The sequence below is a fragment of the Marmota monax genome, unplaced genomic scaffold (genome assembly GCF_021218885.2).
Source record: "Marmota monax isolate L192 unplaced genomic scaffold, Marmota_monax_Labrador192_F-V1.1 WCK01_AAM20220418_F8-fsc00432, whole genome shotgun sequence".
In the NCBI taxonomy this organism is placed as follows: domain Eukaryota; kingdom Metazoa; phylum Chordata; class Mammalia; order Rodentia; family Sciuridae; genus Marmota; species Marmota monax.
In genome coordinates this window covers 289,436-313,883 of record NW_026693953.1, presented here as the reverse complement: position 1 = coordinate 313,883, position 24,448 = coordinate 289,436, and the positions used below count along the sequence as shown (strand labels likewise).

General features: G+C 41.3%; 1 protein-coding gene across 22 annotated transcripts in view; it reads right to left on the bottom strand.

The window, feature by feature from the left end:
• The window catches only part of Ikzf1 (IKAROS family zinc finger 1), a 96,762-nt gene that overhangs the window by 5,308 nt on the left and 67,006 nt on the right, over window positions 1-24,448 (bottom strand). For 12 of the 22 annotated variants that reach the window (XM_046463892.2, XM_046463893.2, XM_046463901.2 and 9 more), the window contains 4 exons: window positions 22,595-22,855; window positions 16,775-16,942; window positions 12,291-12,416; window positions 7,086-7,220 (listed from right to left, as the gene is read on the bottom strand). In XM_046463892.2, coding sequence (XP_046319848.2) covers window positions 7,086-7,220; window positions 12,291-12,416; window positions 16,775-16,942; window positions 22,595-22,855 — 690 coding nt within the window. The remainder of the gene's footprint in view (window positions 1-7,085; window positions 7,221-12,290; window positions 12,417-16,774; window positions 16,943-22,594; window positions 22,856-24,448) is intronic. The other 10 variants (XM_046463905.2, XM_058585447.1, XM_046463904.2 and 7 more) reach the window with 7 other exon arrangements.

The following is a 24,448-nucleotide window of genomic DNA, read 5'->3' as shown; positions in this document are numbered from 1 at the left end:
TCCAGTCACTGTGGAGAGAACAGACTTCACAGATACATGTGCAGTGGTGACCAGGACTCTCCTCAGTGTCCGGGTTATGGGTAATGGTAGCTAGTGAGGGTGGTGGCAGAGTGGAATCCCAATATGCTCTCCATTTTACCTGTGGTTCTCACCTTCACCTGAGCTACTCCTTACTAGCTTGTAAATTTACAGATAGTCCTTTAAACAGTCTGTGACCATTAAGGAGTGACCAGGAATATATGCCCTATTGTACTAAGAAGTCTCCTTAGGTTGCATTCCTTATTCTTAATGGACATGCATCATGTAACAACTTAGTTTCATTTGTTACCCTCTATTGGTGGTCAGAAGTGGCACATGCCCTGATAACATACAATTTGATCCTACAGAAAGAAAACTTGTCTGTGGCCAGTGACACTCTCTCAGAAACTGGACAAAATGAAACTTTTTGGCCATTAATGGTAGGGACCAAAGTAGTAGTATTTCCCTTCATCCAAGGTTAGACATAATTGTATAGCCAGTCTGAAACCGTGCACATTTCTTGTTTTTTTGTGTTGAGGTTCTATATGCCTTGTTCCACTAACTCCAGAATAGAATGAACTTACTCTGGTGTGTACCCAAGTCTATCCTCCTAACAAATCTTGGCAAAGAGAGGAGGGGAGTGGGCTTGGTACTCAATTCTGCTAAATGTAAGTGTGTAGCCACACCAAAATTGGTGCTTTCTCACGGAAACATCTTGTTTCTTCCCAAAGTCGTGGTTCTCTGGTTACCTAAGTAACCACTGAAGTCTGTTGTTTTAAAGACTTGGTATCAACAACAAATAGGTATAGGAAAAACAAACAAACCTATATCCCAGATATTATGGCATATTTGAAGCTACCCATGGAATTACTCTTCCTTAATATACAACACAAGGAGAAAAATAAAAATCAATGAAATTTACCAACAACCATCAGCTAAAGAAAAACACATTCTAATGAGATATCTCTTTTTCTCTCCAAGGAAAGAAACAAAATTGTTGCATGAGATAGAGGAAAAGCTCAGCTTTTAATCTCATTTCTGAAATGCTTAGGTATTAATCAAACCACATGTTCAGCATTTTCCCTAATATCCTCATATTTACACAGAAACGATTCAAATAAGCATCTGTTTCCTCTTCTGATCAAGAACTGTTGAACCCTCTGTTAGCAAGAACCAGATGACACTGGAGAAGTAAGCAGATAGGCTGGTTCCCTTGGACAGAAGGAAGACATTAATGATTTAGGCCACTGGAGAAGATGGCCCAAAGCCCCCAAAGTGTCCCCTGTGGGGACAGGAGGCACTATAGTGCTGCTGGTTTAGGGAATTTAACCAGATCTCAAAACAAGAGAGAGTGAGCCAAGGGAACATCTTCTAACAAAGGCAGCACTTTGCCTCACCTGAACTCCCCCAACCCCATCCTTGGCATTTTTTCAGGATTTAAAAACGTCGATAGCTCTCAAAGGAAAAAAAAAGTCTCAGATACAATGGGAAGAACGTTGAAACATCAATCAAGTTATATCAGACCAAGTAGAATAAGCAAGATGAAAAGGAATGTCAGGGTTACTATGAAAATATTTTCTAGCAATACAAGGGAAGAAAGAAAGTAAGACAAATCAAGTCCATCCTAGGGAACAAAAACCTAATTCAAGGAGATGAAATACCTCATAATTGCTTCATGACATGAAGTCAATGTTTAAAAATTGAGTTTTAACATTCAAAATGAACAGAATAAAAGGAAAAAAGGGAACGAATAAAAGGAAAAAGGGAAAAAAATGAATGGACTTCAGATTGGGACAGTGAAGTCCAAATCAGTATTATTATCTGCAGCAGAATAACCGGGGGGGTGACGAATAACTTGTGTACTTGATACAGCAGGAGTAGGAGCCGTTTATTGCAGGACAGGAGCAGTATTTATACATTCCACACAGCTTATCTAATTAGCATAAACTAGATACATCAGTCAACCAATAAGGAATCTCCACACTTAATGGCTCGCTTTTGTTACTTCTCAAACCACTCCCTCTGGCATTTTGCCAGGCACCATCCAGACTTGTTTACGAACTCTAACATTCCCCTGGCAAAATGCCAGGTGTTATTTTTGACTTGTTTACAGACTCTAACAATTATCCATTTAGTAGATGAATAAGAAACAGCAAGTTAATAAAACAAAATGTGCTAAAAATTGAATTATTGACTTAAAGGGAAAACACAAGGTAATAACAGTGAATAAATATTTAAAGACAAAGAAATAAAAATAAAACTTAAGGATATGCTAACAGATATGGAAGACAAATTATTCAATATAAGGATAACTGGATCCCTAACTAGAGATCATAACAAATAAGTATAAAAGATACATAAAAGTGTATTGCTAAGAAATAAAGAGAGAAAGAGGGAAACTTCAAATTAAAATGGTAGAAAATTTTTACTTGGATGCAAAACACCAGAATGCATCCCAGTTATGGCATGTGACTTTAGTAAAGAAAGAGCTCTCAAGACATTTAGGGAAAAATGAAAATTGCTATAAAGAAAAAAAAGGACACCAGACTTAGATATCTCCATAGCAATATTCAATAAGTAATTTCAACATGGCATGATCTAGAATTCTCAGAGAAAAGAGGAAGAGTTGCCCAAGAAAAAAAAGGAAGAGCCACCAAGGTCCGTCAGGATGCTCTCTTGGTACAGGGGTGACAGGCGGACATTCTCATACACAGTGATGGAGGGAATGGATTAGCTGTGGAACCTTTCCCAAAAGGTTGGTTGAATGTCAAGTCTACTCCATGAAGAGATTAACTGAAATAAAGAGAAATAGTGGCAAAAGGACTGGGCCTGATTCTTGAATCTGTTTAAATATACAGATGGTAATAAATAGCTAAACTATTGTGTCAGTAATGATTATAAGAGCAGATGTAAATATTTTGAGGTTGGACAATGTAAAAACAATAATATAACTGTGAACATTGGAAAGTGGAATAATATCCTTATTTCTCAGACAGAGAGAGCCCAAGTGCAGGACACACACACACACACACACACACACACAGAACTGGGGACTGAGCTTTTCTATTTTTTTATTTTGAGATGGGATCTTGCTAAGTTGCCCAGGCTGGTCTCAAACTTCTGATCCTCCTGCCTCAGCCTCCCAAGTTGCTGGAATTAGAGGTGTACACCCCTATGCCCAGCCATAATAAATATTTAATCTTAGAGTAATCCTTTAAAAAATGATATTCCCATCTGAATATTTAATTGGAGATCAGCCAGTCCTCCAGTTTTATCTGGGTTCTTTATCATCTCTTAAATTTAAAATGTGTTTAACATGATAGAGTCTTTATGAAGGTATTTATTTCACATCTATCTTGATCCACCTATTCATCACCTTATTGACTCATATATAGGAGAGAGAAAAATATTTAATATTGGTAATTTATGGATGTTGGGTTTTGTGGTGATTTAAACACATTAATCTTTGCATCATTTTTTTACTATAACCATGTATCATTTTAACAATACAACAGGGTGTCTTCTTCTTGTAAAAAAGAAAATATGCCAAGATAGTTTATGAAGATTAGCAGGAATATTGATCATCATTATTTTCCTCTTTGTGATTTTTGCATTTTAAAAATGTTCCCATCCCAATCACCATACCGACTTAAGAAAAAAAAAGAAAAAGAATGAGCACCACTATTTAACATAAACTCCTTTTCCTCACTGGATTCATTGATCCTATTGACCATTTCAGATGATCTTACAGGGCGGGCTCTTTGGTGGCTATAATAGTGAGGAATGTTGCTAGCAAAACAAATACTTCTTCATACTCTGCCAAGATTTGATTTAAAATTTTTAGTCACAGCTCCTGTATCAATAATTTCAACTTTACCATTCTGAGCAATATGCAACATGAAAATAACACCATCTTAACCTTTTCAATGTGCTTTCTAGTGTTGAAAGCACTGCCACATGTAGTATCCCTGATGATCCTCAAAACTGCTCTGGGGAGGGGGAAGGGATGCAGACCCACCCCATTTCAGAGATGGTGACACCAAATTTAAGACTGCTCAAGACCAGCTTCCGGTCACCTGACAGGCACAGCTGGACCTGCACCCTGGAGCAACTGGACCAGAGCTCTTGCAACTGCACCATTGCTGGACCAGCAGGTAATAAATAGCTGGATTCGTACCCTCCTTCTCAGTTTACCTGAAGGATAAACAGCAGTCTGGAGGTAAAGAAGGGATCTTTGAGATCCATCTCCCTTGGAGAATCTGTGACAAGTTAGGAATAGTTGATGGCAATGTGCGAGAAGCACAGTTTCAGACTTGAACTGCCAATCACCAAGTCCCAGGGAAACAAGAGAAGCCAGAGAAGCTGTGAGGCCTTCCTTCCAGACTCTGCTTCTGCTACCCTGGTCCAGCTGTTCCTATGATGCTTCTTCCTCCTGTGTTAACCTTTCCCCTGAAGCCTTCACTCTCATCTGAGCTTTACTCCCTTAGAGTACTTTTTTCCCCCTTCTTCTTTTTGGTCTCATTTTTGTTTTATCCTTTGAATAGAGAGGCATGTGAATCAGGACAACATCCACACTGGTCTCACTGGGGTGGCTATGGTAGAATTTCACAGATGTTCCAATTGATTTGATGTCTCCAAAATCTAAAGCAGTTGTGCACTTATTAGATCATATGGCATTCTCCAGGTCCCTAAATTGAAAGAGGAAGTCATATCCTACTTCCCAGGGTCAGTAACTCTTCACAACCCTTGGACACACTTGCTGCTTCCTCTCTGCCCATCTTCCGGGTTGCTCCATCAAACCCTTGCTCACTGCCTATGTCAGGAGCCTCCCAGTGGTGCTTCCTGCCCAGGGAAGGAGCTGGGGACCCTGCACTTGGTGCTACAGAAGTCTCATTCACTCTAACAGCTTACCTCATTCAGCCCAGCACTTTGCTCCTACTCTGCTCAAGAAATGAAGAGTCTCCCTTGCTCTCACAGTCATACAGCTCACAATTACATCATCCCATAAGGTGTCTCCAGGTAGAATTTTTACTCATTTACTTATTTTTAAACTGAATATTTTCCTGCCCTGTTCTCCCAACCACCAATTTATGACAAACCTCTATTTAATCAATAGATCAAAATGAAATCCTACTGGGTGTGGTGACGCCTGTAATCCCAGCAGCTTGGTAGGCTGAGGCAGGAGGATCTTGAATTCAAAGCCAGCCTCAGCAACAGCGAGGCACTAAGCAACTTGCTGAGACCCTATCTTAAATAAAAATACAAAATAGGGGATGTTGCTCAGGGTCGAGTTCAATCCCCAATACTCCTCCCAAATAAAATGGAACCCTATTTAAAGCTGCAAGAAGGAGGCTGTTGCCCAAGAATTTTACCTCCCCTCTATCCTTTTCTTCTTCCTGCAGTGCCCTCTGGGGCCCCAGGCTTCATTAACTACTCTTCTAGCTCCATCCCCTCTCCCAGCAACAATCTCTCGTGGGCCACTCACTGAACATGGTCCTTGAAAATTAGCACATAAAACTAGAATTCCCTCTCATTCTAGCACCTGGATTTATCTTTTCTGCAAATGGTATACTACTCTACTCTAGACAGTGAAACCCACTGTTTCCTTCACCAAATCCCTGCCCTCACCCTCCATTTCTCTTTCACCAAACCTCCCTCCTGTCTCTGTTGATGCCATCACTCCCTCACTTTCCCTTTTCCAATCCATTTCTGGTCCTTGCTGTCTTTCTCAAGCTCCTATTAAAAACACGCCCGTGCTTTTCCTGCCTTCTGAAAGAGGGCACATCTCTCACATTGGCATGCAAAGGCCATTCACCACGTGGCCAGAGCCTTCTGGGACAACTTCACTTTCATTGCTTCCTGGATACATGAACTAAGGCAGAAACACGCCTGCTCCTCCATCATGACCCAGGAACCCCACTCCCTCCCCCTCCACCACTGCCATTTCGTTATCTTTATCTGTCTGTCTAGAACCCTGCCCTACTCTTCCAAATTCTATAATGTGCTGAAATCCTACTCCTCTCTCTCACATCCCTCTCATCTTCATGAATCTTCTACTGATCATCTTTCCTGGACATGACTCTTTCCAGGATAATAGTTGAGAGGATTTCTAAACCTTCTCACATCCTTGGGGTCATGCTATGTGCACAATAACTCTGTGAGTCACATAAAAATAGAAACAAGGGGCTGGGGTTGTGGCTCAGTGGTAGAGCACTTGCCTAGCATGTGTGAGGCACTGGGTTTGATTCTTAGCACTGCACATAAACAAATGAATTAAATAAACGTTCATCAACATCTAAAAAAATATTAAAAAAAAGAACCAAGGCTTGGGGAGGCTGAGTCATTTTCTGAGGCCACAGGGTTAATGAGTGGCCCTGTACTGACCTTAGGCTGGTCTCTGATCCTAATGAATGCCACTGGGGCACCTGTCTCAATGTCCTCCTTGCCCTTCCAGCATCCAGCCTGGATGACAGGTATGGATGTATCTTTCTATCATCTACACTAGGCAACAGCTTCTCAAGGAAGAGGAGCCTCACTCTGCATATTTCTTCCTCTTAAGGAATGAATGCTCAAAATAATAGTCCTAGCTGTATCTCCCTTTCACTAGGCACCTCTCAGGGGCCAGTTGCTGTGCGATTCCTCTTATTAACTCTCATGGTCCCCCCGACAAGGGGAGCGCTATGGGCTTCTTGTGAAAAGTGGGAATCTGAAGCTCAAAGAGGGTATTCAGGCATGAGGGGGGTCTCACTGTGTGATGGGCCTCCAGGCTCTTGATCCTAGGCATACTAACCTGGCCACCCTCAAGAGAGACAGTGACCCCAGGCAGATCACACCAAGGGCCCCAGATGCTTGCAAAATCACATCTAAGAAAAACTGGTGGGAGAGGGAGGTCAATATAAAGAAACTTATTGGAAAAAATTTCTAAGACATATTAAGCTTACCACTTTTTGCTTTTCAAAAACTAAGATTTTTTTTCCCTTTCTTCTACCCTCAACTACTTTTCTCTTGAGTCTACAATACCCACATAGTTATTTTTTTTAAGAGAGAGCAAACATTTTAACTCTTACCAAGGAATTTTTGAGGCATAGAGCTCTTACGTCTGGCGACGTTACTTGCTAGTCTGTCCAGCACGAGGGATCTCTCTGATCCTATCTTGCACAGGTCTTCTGCCATCTCACTGTGATTAGTTTCTTCTTTAATGACTAAAGTCAAAGACAGTTAGAGAGGCCAGTTTAGAAAGGCTTAGATTTAAAGGAGTCTGTCATGTCCAGTGTTACATCTGACATTTGTTAAGTGCCTAAGAGAGCCAGGACATTCCTAATTATGATTATGACTAATCTTCCCAGCAACCCTGCCAGACAGACAGAGACTTGGCTATAACAATGTCAAAGACCAGCCACCTGCTCATGCTCCTTCCTATAACCACACTTCATCCCCAAGACCAAAAGAATAATTACCACCACCATCACCCAGGGCTGGGCCTAGATTAGGTAACTGTGTTCCTCTGAAGAGTCCTTCTAACCTTTCAAAATACAAATCCACAACCTCAATCCATCCTAACAATAGCCCTCTGAGAATCAAAGAACTTTCAGATCTAGAAAAGACTTAGGACTCTGACTCCACTGACTGGCACAGAGAACTAAGATGCAGGAACATGGCCATTTGGGATCCTTTGGCACATCTTGGCAAAGTGGGGGCAGAACCCAGACCTCCTTATCCCTGAACACAGAGCAGACTCTTTGTAGTCAAATACCATCTGCACACTTTGAAGACAGAGATCCTGAAGGCAAATGCTTATGAAGGCTTTTTCTAGTCCATCTCTCTTTTTCTATATTACCTCTTTTCATAATTGAAGATACAGCTTTGCATCCTGCATAATAGCATCTATTGACTTCTGGTTTTTATGGCTGGGATTTTTGAAATACAACTCTTTCATGTCCCTGAAATTTAACCCAATGTTTAAGGAAAATATAAGCTGCCCACCTTCCACATATCGAATCAATTCCCCCAACACCCATTCTGCTTTATGCTCCTTCTCAGGTACTTTGTGTTGATTATCACAAGGTCTTTAGGTGTATTCATTTCTAATATTGATTTACCTGTATATTCTTCAAAGAGTTCTACACATTATAGCCACATTTTCATATAATGTTAGACTTGCCAATTTTTTTCCAGATTCATATGTGGTTACCTAACTCCAACAAGATTTACAAAGCAATTTTATATTAAAACCATGCCTTTATTTGGGAGGATGTCCATGGATAGTGTCCACACTGCTGTCCCTCTGCAATCTTCCACACTCTTTCTTGCCTTGTTGTGGTTTGGTCACTTTCTTTAATATAAGGATTCCCAAGTATTTTATGTCTTTATTGGTATTATGAACACTACTTCAAAAACCCATGTTTTGGATGATATTGCTGATGTATTTATTTCATTTTCTAATAGTGGAAATCTGTGAATCAAATAAGTCAAGGTGTATAGCCCACACCCCAATTTATAGGAAAGGATATATATAAATCCATAAAACCCAATGCTACCGATTTTATACTTCACCTATCTAATTAACATGCTCATTTAAATGATCCTCCTCTGTAAAACAGGCCCAGTGACCTGTCTGCAATGCCCTCACGTCTCATATGGGATTTCTCCTGACCATACCACAGGCTTTGACCCCCAGAGCTGACCGCAGTAAGGGAAACGTGAACCTAAAGCTCTAGAATCTCTAGCTACATCATCCTTACTTACTCCTCAATTTGTGTTCTTGAGGTTCAAGAAACACTTATTTTTTCCATAAAGATATTAGGAAATTGCAACAGGTGACCAAAAGCCTTTTACTAAGGAAAATTATAGTCAGAAAAATAAATCTTACTTTACATTCTTTAAACTAGCCATTGTATTTACTTAATGGACCCAACTGAACAGGGGCTGGGGAGCCAAGAGATTACTCAACAGTCCCCCTGAGCACTGATGAGGGCTGATCTCTGAGGGATGTGGGGTGGGGGACAAGAGAGGGCGGAAGCCAAAGAAGGTGCAGGTTCAACTGGCCCTGGCACAGCACAGCTGACATGACCAAGACCTCTGCAGGGAACTCCCCTTCCCTCCCAGTCCTGCACGTAGTCTAGCATTTAACTTTCATGAAAGTTCTTTTGATGTATCCTCTCAATGCTGCAAATTCCTTAAACTAGCACTTACTGTATGCCTGCAAGGGATAGGTGTCAACAATGGTAAAATAAAGCTATCTTTGGCTGCCCGAAGGCACACTGTTAAAGGCTTAGTCCCCAGGGTGACACTGGTGGGAGGTAGTAGAACTTTTGAGAGGTAGGGTATTAAGTGAGCCTTAGGTCACTGGGGACATGCCCTCAAAGGGCACTGTGGGGCTCCAGACCCTTACTTCCCTGCTCCCCTGGCTCATGGTGATGTCATGATTTGCTACTTTGCCATAGGTCCAAAGCATGAGGCCAACCAATGACTGACTGGAAGATACAAAAATGCAAGACCCGAACTTTTGTCTTTGTACATTGATTACTTCTGACACTTTATTTGATATATCAAGATATTAGGAATTTGCAACAGGTGTCAGAAAGCTCATATACACACATACTGGCTAAAGATATTTAAATTTTGCTGCACATCTTTAACAAAAGGCAGGAAAATCTCAATGTCATTAAATGCTAGCACAGCTGGCTCTGTCTGTGGCCACATTGAGATCAGATGACTGCATCTTTCTAGAGGAGCCTTCACACCTATTGAGAATAGGGACATGAGGCCATTACTGTATTGTTCCCCATTACCTGACCATCAATGGGAACAGATTAACATTTTAGGCTAAAACTGATTCTCACCACATGGAAACATGAAATAACTCTCACTGGCACACCAGCTTACTGACAAAGACATCAATGGAGAATCAAGTTGGAGTTGTCCATCCATCAGAGACTTCAACTTCTCTGTTGAGATAAGTCTGGTATGGACATCTAGGCTGCTTGTTCTCATGTCTACATGTTCTCTTGTGCTTTTCTTGGGACTGCTTTGAGGATGACCAGACAGGCACTATCACTCACATTTAAAAGATGAGGCCTGGTGATGTGGTTTGGAATGTTTCCCAAAGGCACATGTGTGGAAAGCTTGGTCCCCAGCTGGTGAAGCTATTGGGAGATGGTGGAAACTTTAAAAGTTAGGGCCTAGTTGGAGATAGCAGGTCACTGGGGATGGTGGGGTATGCCCTTGAAGCCTGTATCTTGTCCCTAACCTCTTCCTCTATCTTCTAGTTCCCTGGTTGCTGTGAGGTGGGCAGCTCTGCTCTACCATGAGCTCTCTGTCATGATGTTCTGTCCTATCATGGGCCCAAAGCAATAGGGGCAAAATGACCATGGACTGAAACCTATGAAACAGCAAGCCAAAATAAATCTTTCCTCCTTTCAGCTGATTTTCTTAAGTGTTTTGTCACAGCAACGGAAAGTTGACTAACATATCCGGATTGCGTTAAGAAACAGATTCAGCAATGAAACTCAATCCTGGGTCTCGTGAAATGACTGTTGTTTCTCTCCTGAAAAACAGCTCACAGGCTGCTGTAGGTGACAGCTTGTTTCTTTAGCAATGAAAAGGGTGGAAGAAAGAGACAACACTATGCACTAGGTCTGTTTATTCCACTGGTTTTGTCTTAGATCTATGTCTACATCAGATTATTTTATTCAACAGAGCTTGGTATTGCAGTTAATAAATCCTCAGTAAATATTTGTTGAGTGTATAAAATGGCTTACTAAAAATTAGTGTATAAATTACATCATTAGGACCACTTGTTTCCAGAACCCATTAATTAATATTTTTTTACAGAAAAATAAAGTATCTGAGTATTCACATTTTATTTAAAAAAAATATATTCTCTTCCCCCATTCTTCTATCTTAGGGCTGGCCAAAAATTGATAATTGTTAAATTACCATTAAATTATTATTATTTTTCCATTCAGTGTCTCATTTTCCACTCACTCTCAATGCCTCTCCAACCTAGACCTTAGATTTTGAAGAAAGGTAAATGATAATGTCATTGAATTTTTCCATTTCACAGGTGAAAAGACTGAGGCCCAGAGAAATCATGGGCCTCAGGTCCACAGCAGATCAATAAGAGGGACCACACTAGACCACACCATCTCTTGCCATGTGATAAGTTGATGCCAAGACTAATCCGAATTAGGACTTCTGACCATTCTTTTCTCCTGCGCTCATCTGCCATTAATAATCTGAGTGTACTCTGATGAATTTTCTTTTATAAACTAATTGTCACAACATTGAGTGAGGCTTAGAAAATTTGTAACCATTAATTTGATTTCTACCCTATAATCTAATGGTTACTAAATGAATAGTGTTTTGAAAGAGCTTAACTTCATTTGATCTATTTATAAATCTCTAATCTCTTATGAAGTCAGAAGAGAACCTTATATAACACTGCCACTCCTCTGAGTAAATCAGCCTTCTTCAGTACTTTCCTTACATCTTTCACTTTGCATTATCTAAAGACTTGAATCAAGTGCTATGTCGTTATGCAAAATACATAACACAGTTCAGGAGACAAATTCAACTTCCTCTACTTCCTTGACAGCCTCAATACTACTGACTGTCAGGGTCTACCAATAAGCTTTGCCCTCACATTCCTGGCAGGTGTGGATACTCTGCCCTTGATCCGAACCTATGATGGAAATCATAGGTTGGAAGTGATATGATGGAAATCACAGTCTGGAAGTCCATATCTGATCAACTTAATAAAAATAGATTTTAAACCAGATTTCATATCTTGTTCCAATTATTAAGTACAAAGAAACAATTATTACTCTAGACTTTTCTGTGCTTTCGTTTTTGTGCTGTGCTGAGGATCAACCCTAGGACCTCACGCATGCTAGGCAAGCACTTTATCACAGATCTACAGCCCCTGCCCACGACTCCAGATTTGAAAAAAGAAGTCAAAACCACAAAAAAAAAAAAAAAAAAACCATAGCACAAATCAACACCTAAAAAACCAAAAATTTTCATGAGCCACTACTGTTTTAGGTGTTTCTACAGATTTGAACAGGGAGGGTGTTTTAAGACAAGCTCTATCTGGTCAGACCTGAGAAGTGGAGAAGAAGAACATGCTCCTAGTGAAATTGCAATGTTATTGGTCAAAAAGTTCCCTCTCAGCCATGGTGGGTAGCAGGCCCACAGCTCTGCTCCTAGGGCTGTTCATGCACAGTGCTGGGAGGGGTAGAAATCACGTCCAGCCTCAGAGCTTCAGTGCTTACCTGGGTACAGCGTGCCTGGAAGGCCCATGCTTTCCAAGTAGTTGTGGCATCGCTCTTTATGTTCCTCTAAAGAGCTTCGCTGTTTATAGCTTCGGCCACAATATCCACATTTGTGAGGCTTACCAACTGCAGAAAACACAATTGAGTTCAAGACCCCAATTAAATGCTGGCCTTCTGTGTCTTGGCAATGCATGCAATACAATTCTTACCAAAAAAAAAAGTAAAAAAAAAAAATATTCTACTCTTGAGAGCTAAAAGCATTATGGACTCAGTCAAAAATTACTGAACTTAAAAATGTTAATGTGCAGGGAAGTACTTGACTGTACCAAGAACTCATGTGACTCATGTTTCTTCTTAATTTGTCTATTGTATTGACTATCAAATTCTCTCCTCCACGAATCGCTGACACCTGTCTTTTAACTGGGAAAAAATCAAACCACTGGAATGTTATAATGTGGATGCCAAATAACTGGACAAAAAATAAATGAGGAAAGCTGGGTAATCTATGATTCACCCCCAGTCAAAGGCTTCTTGTCCAATTTTATGATGTAGGCCAGGTCTGGTGCAACATAGGGGCTATATCTAGTGTGACTAGGGTGAATTTAATTCAGGAGGCTAAACTGGATAAATTTATGCTTCAATGAAATGATCATTATATTTCTAGATTGCATTTTATTACATAATGCAAATATATTTTAACTTGCATTATCTATACAAAATATTTTATATAAGGATACACACAACACCTACTATATTTTCCATGAACTGAGTTTACTGTTTTCTCACCATAGAGCATTAGGATAATGTAGGTTTGAGACCAGCCCTGTTTGATATATTCAGGATTATGGAAATGTTTTCTACATGGCTGTCAAAACATGGTAGCCATAGCCCATGTGTCTACTGAAGGTCTGAATTCTGGCTTGTGACACAGATGATAGAAGTTTTAATTTTGTTTAATTTTATATTGCTAAAATTAGAAGACTACTTATGGTTAATAGCTAATGTGTTGGGCAGTGATGTTATGAAATGAGTTTAGCCCTTCTTGGATTTTAGTGAGTGGCATTTTGGGAAAAGAAGACTAGCAAGGAAACCATATCATGCCTATTTAAAGACTTTGATATAAACCATTTTTAAAGATAAAATAGCAAATATTTATTTAATCCTTAAGGAATATAAATTTCTACCCTAACACCAGGATAGGATCTTCCTGCTTGTGCTGTTTGATTTAACATATTTCAAAGTATTCAGGAATATTTGTTTGATAACTGGTTTAACCAATGTATATGTTAATTCAATCTTTTTTCCTGGGTAAAATGATGCCATGATTAAAGAAGAGAAATATGAAAACCAAAATTTGACTTGGGGAACATTCAGTAGAGATAACAGGGATCTTTCTTTATCTATAGAAAGTGATGTGTCCCCCAACATTAGGAAATAATGATGAAATATGGAATGTTGCCTAAAAGGCAATTTTATTGAGTACTATCTTAGAAATTAATAGGATACAGATAATAAACCCATGTTCTTTCCTGGAAAATCTATACCATTGGTGAATTACATTATCAAAATTTCCTCTTGTATAAATGGCATGGTGTCTAGGTATCCATTTTTCTGAGTATATGAGTGATTTTAACTCTGGAATATAAAAAATCATCACTGTAAGCAACTGAAATATATCTCCAGGAAAAAAGAAAGTCTTCTAATAAAGGTTGCAACTTTCAAAGAAGGAATGAAGAAGGAGACTGCACCCCTATCCCTCCTGATCCCTCAAACTTTTCTTGATATGAGCATGGGATGAATTCTACAGCTCTAAAAATTCTATAACTAACATGTTGGCATCTGGAACTTCTGGTTACCACTGGTTGCTAGGGATAACTGTGTGGATGACTCTGGCTTTTAATAGAATGAGGGGCATAGACATTCTATAAGAGAATATAATGTGGCTACTTTTGAGTTTGCCAGATAAATTTTGTTCTGTGAAATCTTTTTGAAGAGTCCAAAATTACTGCTTTTTTTTTCTTTCAAGAACTCTGTGCCAAAGTCACTTTCAGACAGTAGAATCACCAGTGTCACTGAATCTAGGACAGCTTTCTCCATTTACTCTTTGATGGAATCATAACATAATTAAACGATCGAAAGTCTGCCACCTGTTATACGTAATTACTCAGAGACTTACTGAATGAAATAAGCAGGCATGGAGCCAGAATAACATACAATACTGTACTAGATTTTCCTCATTTCACAGGAGAGAAAAGAGAGAGTCATCATCTGAAGTTCTAAGGACTGATATATGCAGGAGATATTTGTATTGCAAATGAGAGTGATCCCAAGATGCTGAGGATATGGTTGGTATCAGCCTCAGAATGAGTCTGTGGTTTCCACCAACTTGGGAAGGTGTGCCTCCTATAAACCTGAGGGCACTATTGCTGTCAACTGTGTCTGTGCCTGTATGACCCCTTGCAAATGATAGACGTGAAGTTGCTTTCTGCTAGGTCACAGCATGCAGTACTGTGGGATGCGCAGATGAACCCTACAGGGGCCTTATTTGTCAGTTTGTCCTTGGCACCACCTCACCTGCAGGAGGGTCCACACATGATCATCACATGTAAACACTTGTAAGTGCTCACTGCCATGGAGTCAGGTCCCTGTCTCAGGAGAGCCTTCTATTCTCCCTATTCCCCTGCAACAAACTACTCCCCAGACTGAGCATGTTCTCTTCCAGGTGAGGAGGTCACAATCCTATTGGCACCCCCTCCTGACCAGCCCATTTTGTTAAGGAGAACAACTCCTCTGCTGGAAACTGCTCCTTTCTTGGCAGGTTTCAAGAAGCTTACCCAAATCATCACAATTTTCTGATTATAAGCCTTTTGGGAACCTCCAGCATGCTCATTACCAGGAAGGAGATGGGAACAGAGAGGGCTCACAACCTGGGACTCCTCACCCTTTTCTCCAGGTGACTCAGTGAATGCCCTTCCCACAGGGACTACTCACCAGAAGGACCAAGCTCTTGCCAATACTTGCTAAAATGTGTAAACACTTTATTCTAGGATCACTGCAGAATCACACTCATTTAGAACTCCCCTAAAGAAACTCAGAAATGGGCCTTGGGCAGGTATTCAAGCCCTCCCCCTATTGGAATTCTCTCCCTCCTACCCAAACCTACTGTCCACCATCTGCTTTCTGTTCCACTGGGCCCTCGTATGCTCTGCCATGTCCCCTGTGAGACACTGGTGTTTTACTTGTGTGTACCTGCAACCTCTTGGAGACTGAGCACCCTGAGGGGCTCAGTAAATGTGAGACAAAGAGATGGACAGAGGGGAGGTATCTAAAACCTGCACCAGGAAATACACTTGTCACATTTGGGAAGAGGTGGCCTTAACCCTGTAAGTCTTTTGCAAAGAACACATGTCCCCACCTTCTTTGAGGGAGGATCCTCCTTATCCTGCTACTTGGGACAGCAGGGAAAAGCTGTTCTAAGGCATTCCCCCATAGTACCTGCCCAGAGTGCTGCTGTAAACGGCCTAAGAAGTGGTTGGTTGGGGCCAGACACTCCCAAAGGGAGGGACTATCAACCTCCAGTTCACAAAGTCGATCTCACATATCCCTACTGGACAGTGTGGAAGAAACCCATGCATGTCATGTGGAGACACACTGTAGGCAAGCAACATACAACCTTTATTTCTCTGATCTTTAAGAGGATAGAGCTACTGGATAACGAAACACATAGGAAGATTTCTCAGGAGGCAGATCTAACCTAACTAAAGACTTCCTGTGTGATATAGGTTAGGAGTATTTGGACAACTGCTAATCATGATTGACCTGAGACTCCCAATAATTTGGGATATACTTAAAGACAAATACTGCTATCTAAAATCTGGTGAAAGTCCCAAACTGCCCTCTCCTGCTGAGGCCCTGACTGGTCACTGACATGAAGAATCACTCTTGGACTTGGGTGGGCATGTCCTTGGTTGGTGGGGTTATGTCCTAAGCCACTTTGATGTGTCACCTCTGCAAAGAAAACTGTCCCTACTGCTATTAAAAATACTCGATGTAAGACAGAAAAAAAGTGTATTTGGAAACATCTAGGGCATGAGCAGTGCACCTGGTGAAGATACAGCTGGAAAAATTCTTTGTAAAAATCTCACTTACCTGAAAAAATGGAATAAGGAGGCCTCTTCTGAAACATGCTCCCTGAGGTGACATTTCCTAGCATGTGTGTGTGTGTGTGTGTGTGGTGTGTGCATGCGTTTATGATTTTCCCTGCCCATTTCCTCTGTTTCAGTGGAAACTGAGGTACTGAGGCCCATGCTGAAATCATGGCAGCCAGTAGCCATGGAGGACTGTGTACAGGGCCAGGCGGGAAGGCAGCCAGCAAGGACAATTCCCAAGTACACGATGCATGACCTAGAGCCCCACACCACTGCAGTGGAGGCTCCCCTTGCCTGGGGTACCAGACATTCCTGGCCTACGCCCAGGGGACCTACCGGAATGCGTCCTCAGGTGACCGGTGAGGGCATCCCTCCGGCGGCAGGCGTAGTTACAGAGGTGGCACTTGAAGGGCTTCTCCCCGGAGTGCAGCTTGATGTGCCGCAGCAGGTTGCCTTTCTGGGTGAAGGAGGCCCCACACTGGTTGCACTGGAAAGGCCGTTCCCCTGGGATGAGGAGAGGAGAGCCGGTGATTACAAAACTCAGTGTGGGGACAAGAGGACGACGACAGCAGCGAGAAAGTTGTTTCCCACGGGGGCTCGGTGACTTCCACCGGCTGCAGGTTTGATAGAACATGAGGCTTTCAGACTAAACCTGCCAGCTCCTTAACGCTTCACTGGCTGGGTCAATTTGATCTGAAAATCTAATTTTTTTTCCCTAAATCAGAATGGCACATCACAATGCAAATTCAAACTCATTTAAATAAAGTGACTGCAACATTTTGTGATGAAGAGCCACTCTTCCTGATCAGCAGTTTTGGAATAAACCAATATCCAATTTTGCGTGTTGTGGCATTTGGTGGGGTTTTTAATGTGGCTTTTTTCAAAGGGTCTTTAAAATATGCCACTGAAGCAGCAAAATAAAAAGGAAACTCATTAAAAATGCATTTCAGGATCACAAGTTCATTTCAGCGTTACATTCTTATATTTAAATGAAAGGCACTTCATTATAACAGTTATAATAACTTCTTTTCATTTACATTTTCCCTGTATTTTCCCTTTCAATTTCTTCTCCATTACCTGTCTGTCCCTAAGCAGGCAAATCAGGAGAGAGACAGAGAAAGTGAGGGTGAGAGAGGAAGAGAGAGAGAAAAAAAAGAGAGAAAGATTGAATAAAATGAGAAGTTAAGAAACAGTGAAGCAAGGACCCATTTTTCAAAGAAAAGTCCCAGATCTCCCTACGGCAGGGCATGAAGGTCAGAGTTCGTTGAGATTCCTTGTATTTTTCTTTCTTTACAACTTCTTAAGCCTTTTAAGCACTTATTTGTCTACATCCATAGATGACAAATCATATTTCAACTACAGACAATCTGAGAGATGCCATGTCGTTATCACTGAGGGATTCTTCCAGGGTGGTACCGCTGCATTTGTGACTAAGCACCTGAAACTTCTGCTTAGACTCAGGATCTGATGAAGGGGATGAACAGGTCTTTGCAAGAATGAAACAGGCTGTTGTCTTACTGGGGAGTCACAGATCTTGGAATCTAACTTGATGAACATTGCATTTGATTCCCACTGAAAGGAGTGATACATTTGTCTTGTTTAAGTAAGAAAATATTAACGTTCTTTTAAAAAATAATTGAAAAAAAAATGCTTCATTTATAAGAAGGGAACTATGTGACCACAATTCCTGGTACTGAGATAACCACAAAAATGTATGTCCCAGGTAAAAAGTTTTTCATAGGAATAAAGAATGTGTTAAAATGTCTTTTCAATGGTGTTCCCAAATGATTGATCTGACTGTGATGAAGGAGACAGCACTTATCAAAAACAATTAAGTAAAGCATATCTGGTACTATTAAAATCCACACCAGATTAAATTTTAAAGTCTATATTGGCACTTGAATTTCCTGATGATCATCGCTCTTTTTCATTGTGCAGGAAAGATGTGCTACTATAAAAAGTTGAAACTAATTTGCAGTGCTATTCAATTATAGGTCAGTTGGAGGGACATGGCTCTCACTAGAATACATTCAATATTTCTCCCAAATTCCTGTCCCATTTGGACTTGGCGGAGCAGAGAGAAAGAGTTTCAAGTCAAGCAGGTTGGAAAGTAATAATAAAATGAACTCACTAACTACCTTCTTCCCTGAGTTCCAAGCCCACCTATGTAGCTGATATTGGAAGGGGAGGTTGAAATAGCCGGGAGCCAGGTAGCCCTGCAGAGCCTCCCATGAAGAGGTCAGTTAATTATTGATTAGATATACTTCTAGGCCTTCATTATACCTGTTCATGAATATGTATGTTTAACTCCAAGTGGATAAAAAGGAGAAAGAAGACTGACTACTGTGTGCAGAGAGACCCAGACCCGGTGAATCAGAATGTGCCTCCAACCATAGGGTATTCTTATTTGGAAGGGGGCACCCTCAGGCGGGATGGGAAAGACAGTGGGGAAAGTCCATGTCACAAAAATGTTCATAGTGAGGATGTGGGGATCCTCCTGGTGACATAAGTATGTTTGTGATATGACCCGAAGGGCCTAACACAGGAAGGACCCTTGCTGTGCTGGGGAAGAGGGGAAGAGTCAGGTCTCCCCAAGGTCTGAGCTGCTACAGGGAAGAGCTGCACTACACAGGTAGAGCCACTGCTCAGATGATTACAGGCACATCTCCCTCCTGCAGGGAAGCAAGTCAGTGTTTCTTGCAGAGTCAGACTTGTCTTCTGATTTGAGTCCACAGCCTTCGTGGATCCTGCTGTGGCCAGCTCCACTGGAAATCTATTTGCTTCTGACTGCTTGTGTGGGTGCATATGTAGCCCAGGGCCAGGGCAAGGGGTCTTGAAGATAGCATTCCTCAAAGTGAACACAGTGTTCCACTCAAGGGATCTTGCTCTTGGAGGTTTAAACCTAAGGGGGCACATCCGTGAAGCGGGGCTGCATAACAGGGCCCTGGTTCTGTATTCTCCTTCCCTTGCCAGTGGCAGCTGCCTGCCCTTGGCACGTCAGCAGCTTGTTCCTGCATCTAAGTAAAATTAAGTTTCTCCAAACTTGCATTTATATTTATTTAACTTGGATGAGGACTTTGATGATTGCAAATTCCAAGTTTAGTTTTTTATCCCAGAGACTTCTACACATTTTCCATTGTAGGGGCTCTCTGTAAGAATTTTGGAGACCCTCTTAATAATTTAATTGGGTAAAAGAGCAAGTCTTTATGGATATGTACCTCAAGAGATTTCTGAGGGCCTATCCAAAGAAGATGGATTGAAAAATGTTTGTATCCCAAGAAGGGACCTGGGCCTGTTCCTGTTGCCCCTGCACTAAGGAGCAGTATTGTGGTCAGGGAGCACAGTGCATGTGCTTTTTGACGTGACAGATTGGGACAGAGTCTGGGCATGGCAATTTCCTTTTTTTTTTTTAAATCTGTTTGCTCTTTATCATTTATAATAATAAAGCTACACATGTGTGTGGAGGGGTCTCCCCTCTGCATTTCCTGCTTCTTTCCTACCATTGTCCATCTGATTCTTACACTCTGAGTTGTGGGCGGAGAAGGCATTGCTGTTACTCCTGAATCACAGATGTAAAATGGAGCAGCAAATAGAGGAACTGACGCCCAGCACCAATGACAATGGCACCAGTGCGACTGCACCAAAAGGGTGACACAGGCAGAGGCAAAGGCCCTGTCCTGGAGATTGCTCTAAAATCCCCTGCTTATTAGGGGAGAGACTGGGAAACCCAGGAACCCCACTGACTGGGTCAGGGAGAGGGGTCAGGATGCAAGTCCTAGCTTTCCATATGGGTCATGAATCTTAACTAAGCTCTCAAGGGAACAGCTGTCCAAATGGCCTTGCTTACTGACTGCTCCTCAATGGCACGTCCCTGCCCCGTGTCTCCTAGGGGGTTTGTTAGAAATGCCCACTGTTGGCTTCTCCCTGGAATTGAATCAGAGTCTGCATTTTCACAAGATCAGAGTAATTCATTGGCCCTTTCAAGTCTGCTGCTCTATAACTCCCCTGAATATAGGGAAGGCAGACAGCATGGCTTTTCAGATGAATTCCACTCAGATCCCAGGAAAATGAAAACCTTTGTAGCATGTGTAGTTGTTCAAACCTAGTTTAGCCAGACTGGGTAAACACCGATAGCTACCTGTGACCATCTGTATTTATACAAGTGGAAATGTACTGTGAAGAAAATCTCACTGTTTCAGGGTTTTCTTCTTATTGTTTTTTTTTTATTAAAGTGTCAGGCAGGAACTGTAAAGTTTATGGTATGTCCCTCTCTCTGTAAGTGAAGGGCTCAGCACAAATTGGGGTGTATGTGACATTTAGTTACTATTTGTGGGGAGAAGTCAGCAGCAAAGAGCAAGTGCCACTCTGCATATCAGTTCTTGGCAGGTTTATTCATTAAATGTAATTATTCTTTTTATCAAAGGCTGCAGCCATTATAGTTTGGCAATTTAGTATGCCCGAAGTTGATTCACTTATCAAATATTTATTTAAGAGAATTTTTCACTATTCGATTGGGCTTTACATGAATTAGCAGAAAAGTAATTCATTTGTGAGACTGATTCCTCATCAGGAATGTATCACCACAGGTCTTAGAGTGCACTGTTAAGTGTCTGTCACAGGGTAGCCTCCTTCATGTTAATTTCCACCTCATTATAAAATGGGGATGGCAGGATTCCTCTCATGCAAGCTTTTCATAGGGTTGGATGTGATGGGTCTATTTCGCTGGGTTATTTGAAGATCAAGGGGACCACTCAGAAAAGCAAATTTTGCTTAATTTTAAAAACTAAATTTTTATTAAATATGGATGACTATTAAAAATCAACTTATCTGTGATTTTTCATATGTGTTACAAATGGAATACATCATTTTGGAGACCACCTTGATTCACATATAAAAATTACAATCCCACAAATATCTGCAGTTCCTGACTTGTTTTTCTCAGTGCATTTTCTGAATTCCTGCTTACTTTTTTGATTTTTATTTGGTTCCATGTAACGAGCACACCAGGCTATAATTTTCAAGTTATCTTGCTCACTTTCTTGAGATATACAATCTGCTGTTTCCATAGCAGCTTTTCTCCTCCTGGACTACAGTGGTAGATGCTATTTTCTGATGACCTAAGGATGACAGTTCACAGGCAGCAAGAGCTCAGGTGTCTACATTTTATGACTAAACTTTCTGAGACTACTACAGCTGGTGAATGTAATGTGCTTTACCCACCTTTAAGGAAGCTTCCTAAGGAAAGAAGAATTTCTGTTCAATTCCAAAGAAACCTCATGCAAGATGAGTACCATTAACATTTTACTTCTAAGAGTCCATTACTGTCAGTGGTGGTGGTGTGACAGTTCTGTTCCTAATATGTGGCTGCTCAATAGACAGGAATCACTAAGACATGAGTGGACAGGGCCATCATGGCCAACTGAGGCCCATACCCCCATGACAGGACATCTTGTGAGCCTGAGTACAGCTCTCAGATGCTGGATTCCCTATGTTTTTTCATTTTTGAACACAGAATATTACATTATTTTCTACTTCCAAAGTCTCCAGGAAAACTTTCAGTATCACGGGTTTGGCATGAAATTCTTTACCAGTTGGAAATGAAAGCAAGTGGCGATATCACAGTCCTATTCAATGTCTCAGCCGTTACAGGGTGACCCATATGAAAACTGATTCAAACTCTTTCTGATAAACTACATTTTGGCACTAGTCCATCATTAACTGATTTTTCTGAACAAGTTCTATTACTTAGAGTGTAACGAAAACACATGGTTTCTAAGTGGAAAAACTGAAGACTCTGTTTTGGTGCATTCAGATCTTTCTGACTTGCTCTTAAGCATGGATCACTTAACATGGTAACCTAACAGTGTAGCTGAGACTAGCATGTATAATACGAGGCCCTTGACAGACTTCAATGTATATGCTGTTGACTTTTCCCTTCTTATTTAGAGGGTCAGTGGCATATGTTGAGAAATCATTTTAAATATTGTTCCATGATGATGCTATGGCATCAATACAAGTTGGAGCCAATTACTTGCAACTGCTGTGCCGCCATTCAATTTGCAATACGCTCAAAACACTCCACATAGGATATTTTGCTCTTCACCACCCCATGGGACCTTCTCAGGCCACTAAAGGAAAAACTATGCCAGGCCTTACCAGTGTGGCTTCTTTTGTGAACCATGAGCACATTGGGCCCGATGCAAATGATCCCACAGATATCACACTTTAGTTTTCCGTTAGGAAGACGAATGCCTCCAACTCCCGACAAAGCCGAGCTGCCTTGGTCCCTGTGAGAGCCATTCATTTTCTCTCCCGAGGCATCAAGCATTCGTAAATCCTCCGCACATTCTTCCCCATTCATTTCACAGGCACGCCCATTCTCTTCATCACTCTGAGTCTCTACTTTAACATTACTGGCTGAAAGAAACAATACAGGAAGCCACTCAGTGTCACTGAAAAAAACAAAACAAAACAAAACAACACAACAGCAAAAAGACAATCAAACGGACGCAGAGAACAACTGGACAGAGTTCTTAGCATGTACCAAGTCGCAACTTTCCTTATGCTCAATCCACAGAGGGCTTGGATGGCAGCCCCTAGGATGCACCCAGGGCAGAGGGATATGGGAAGGACCTGCAGCCTTCCTTCAGAGATCTAAATAGAGAGCATCTAAAAATGCATGAAAAACTACTTATAAAATTTACACTTTAGGATTCAGCCCTTACTTTAAGCAGGTTAAGATCATCGGATCCACAATCTTGTGGACTCTCAGGAGGAATCTGGGGCTGAATTCTATGGACGCTTTGGCAGACAAGCATTTAGCATCTAGAAGGTGAATATGCAGTCACATGATCCAACTCCGTAGAATAAGTGAACTTGCTGGGAAAGTCCCTAAGAGGTGATTATCAAGCCTGAAGAACTTTTCTTACACATAATGCTACCTTTCCTTGTTTCATGTAAATATTCATAATTTGGGGGGAAAACTCATGCTTGGAGTTATGACCCCAGATCCTTTCAAGTTTCTGAAAGATCATTTTGTTTCTCTGGTTCATGAGCATTCAACTCCCTTTTCATCTTACAGTGATGTAAATCCATCTGGAGTCTTAAAGTAGAGGTGGTCTCTTACATTTCTGCATGTAAGAGATCAGGAAGAGTTTTCCAAAGGCAAATATTTTTTTGTGGGGCAATGAACTGCTGGGGTGAATGAATACCACAGCTACCGCTAACTCTGCATGACTATTTCGGTCACACAGGGGGTAATTCTATCATTTGCATATTTTTCTTCCAAAAGAAAATATGAGACACTGTTAGCATTCTTCTGAGACACCGATAGCACACTGATGGGTCCAGCACTGTAATGAAGAGAAACTGCAGTTATCCTGAAAGCCACCATGTTTCTCACAATTTGCACAGACTCCTCAGAGTGGGTAGGTACATTTTGCTAAGTAAAACCATCAATGAAGCAGATGACAATTATGACTACGTAATTTTGGACTGAGGTTTCCCATCAACAGTTGTTAGAGTTGGGTCTTTGGAGACGTAGCCTCAGCATCAAATGCTACAAGGGCAGATGCCTGGGTCCCCCCAGACCTGCTAATTCAGAGACTTGTGTGGGCTCTGAAATCTGTGTTTTGATGAACCTTCCAGGGGACTCTAAGGTACACTCAAGACTGAAAACAACTGCTTTCAATAATCAACCTAGTTCATACCCCTCCATCTTTGTTCACCAAATTCCTTTTTGATTTAGAGACTTAATAGTCTGGACACTGAAAGCCAAAGCCCTGGTCTGGGATCGAAGCTCCTCTGTTAAAAGCTCAGAGATCTTAGGCAAGTCATGTAATTTCTCCATGCCTTGATTTCTTCACCCATTGAAAATGGGAACTATCACAGCACTGAAGCGTAGCTGGAAGGATTAATTGGGCTAACTGCTGAGAGGTAGCTCAGGATGTGGACTGGAATATGGAAAGTAGATGCATGCTCCCCTCAGAGAGCAAGGTCCACCTAACCCCA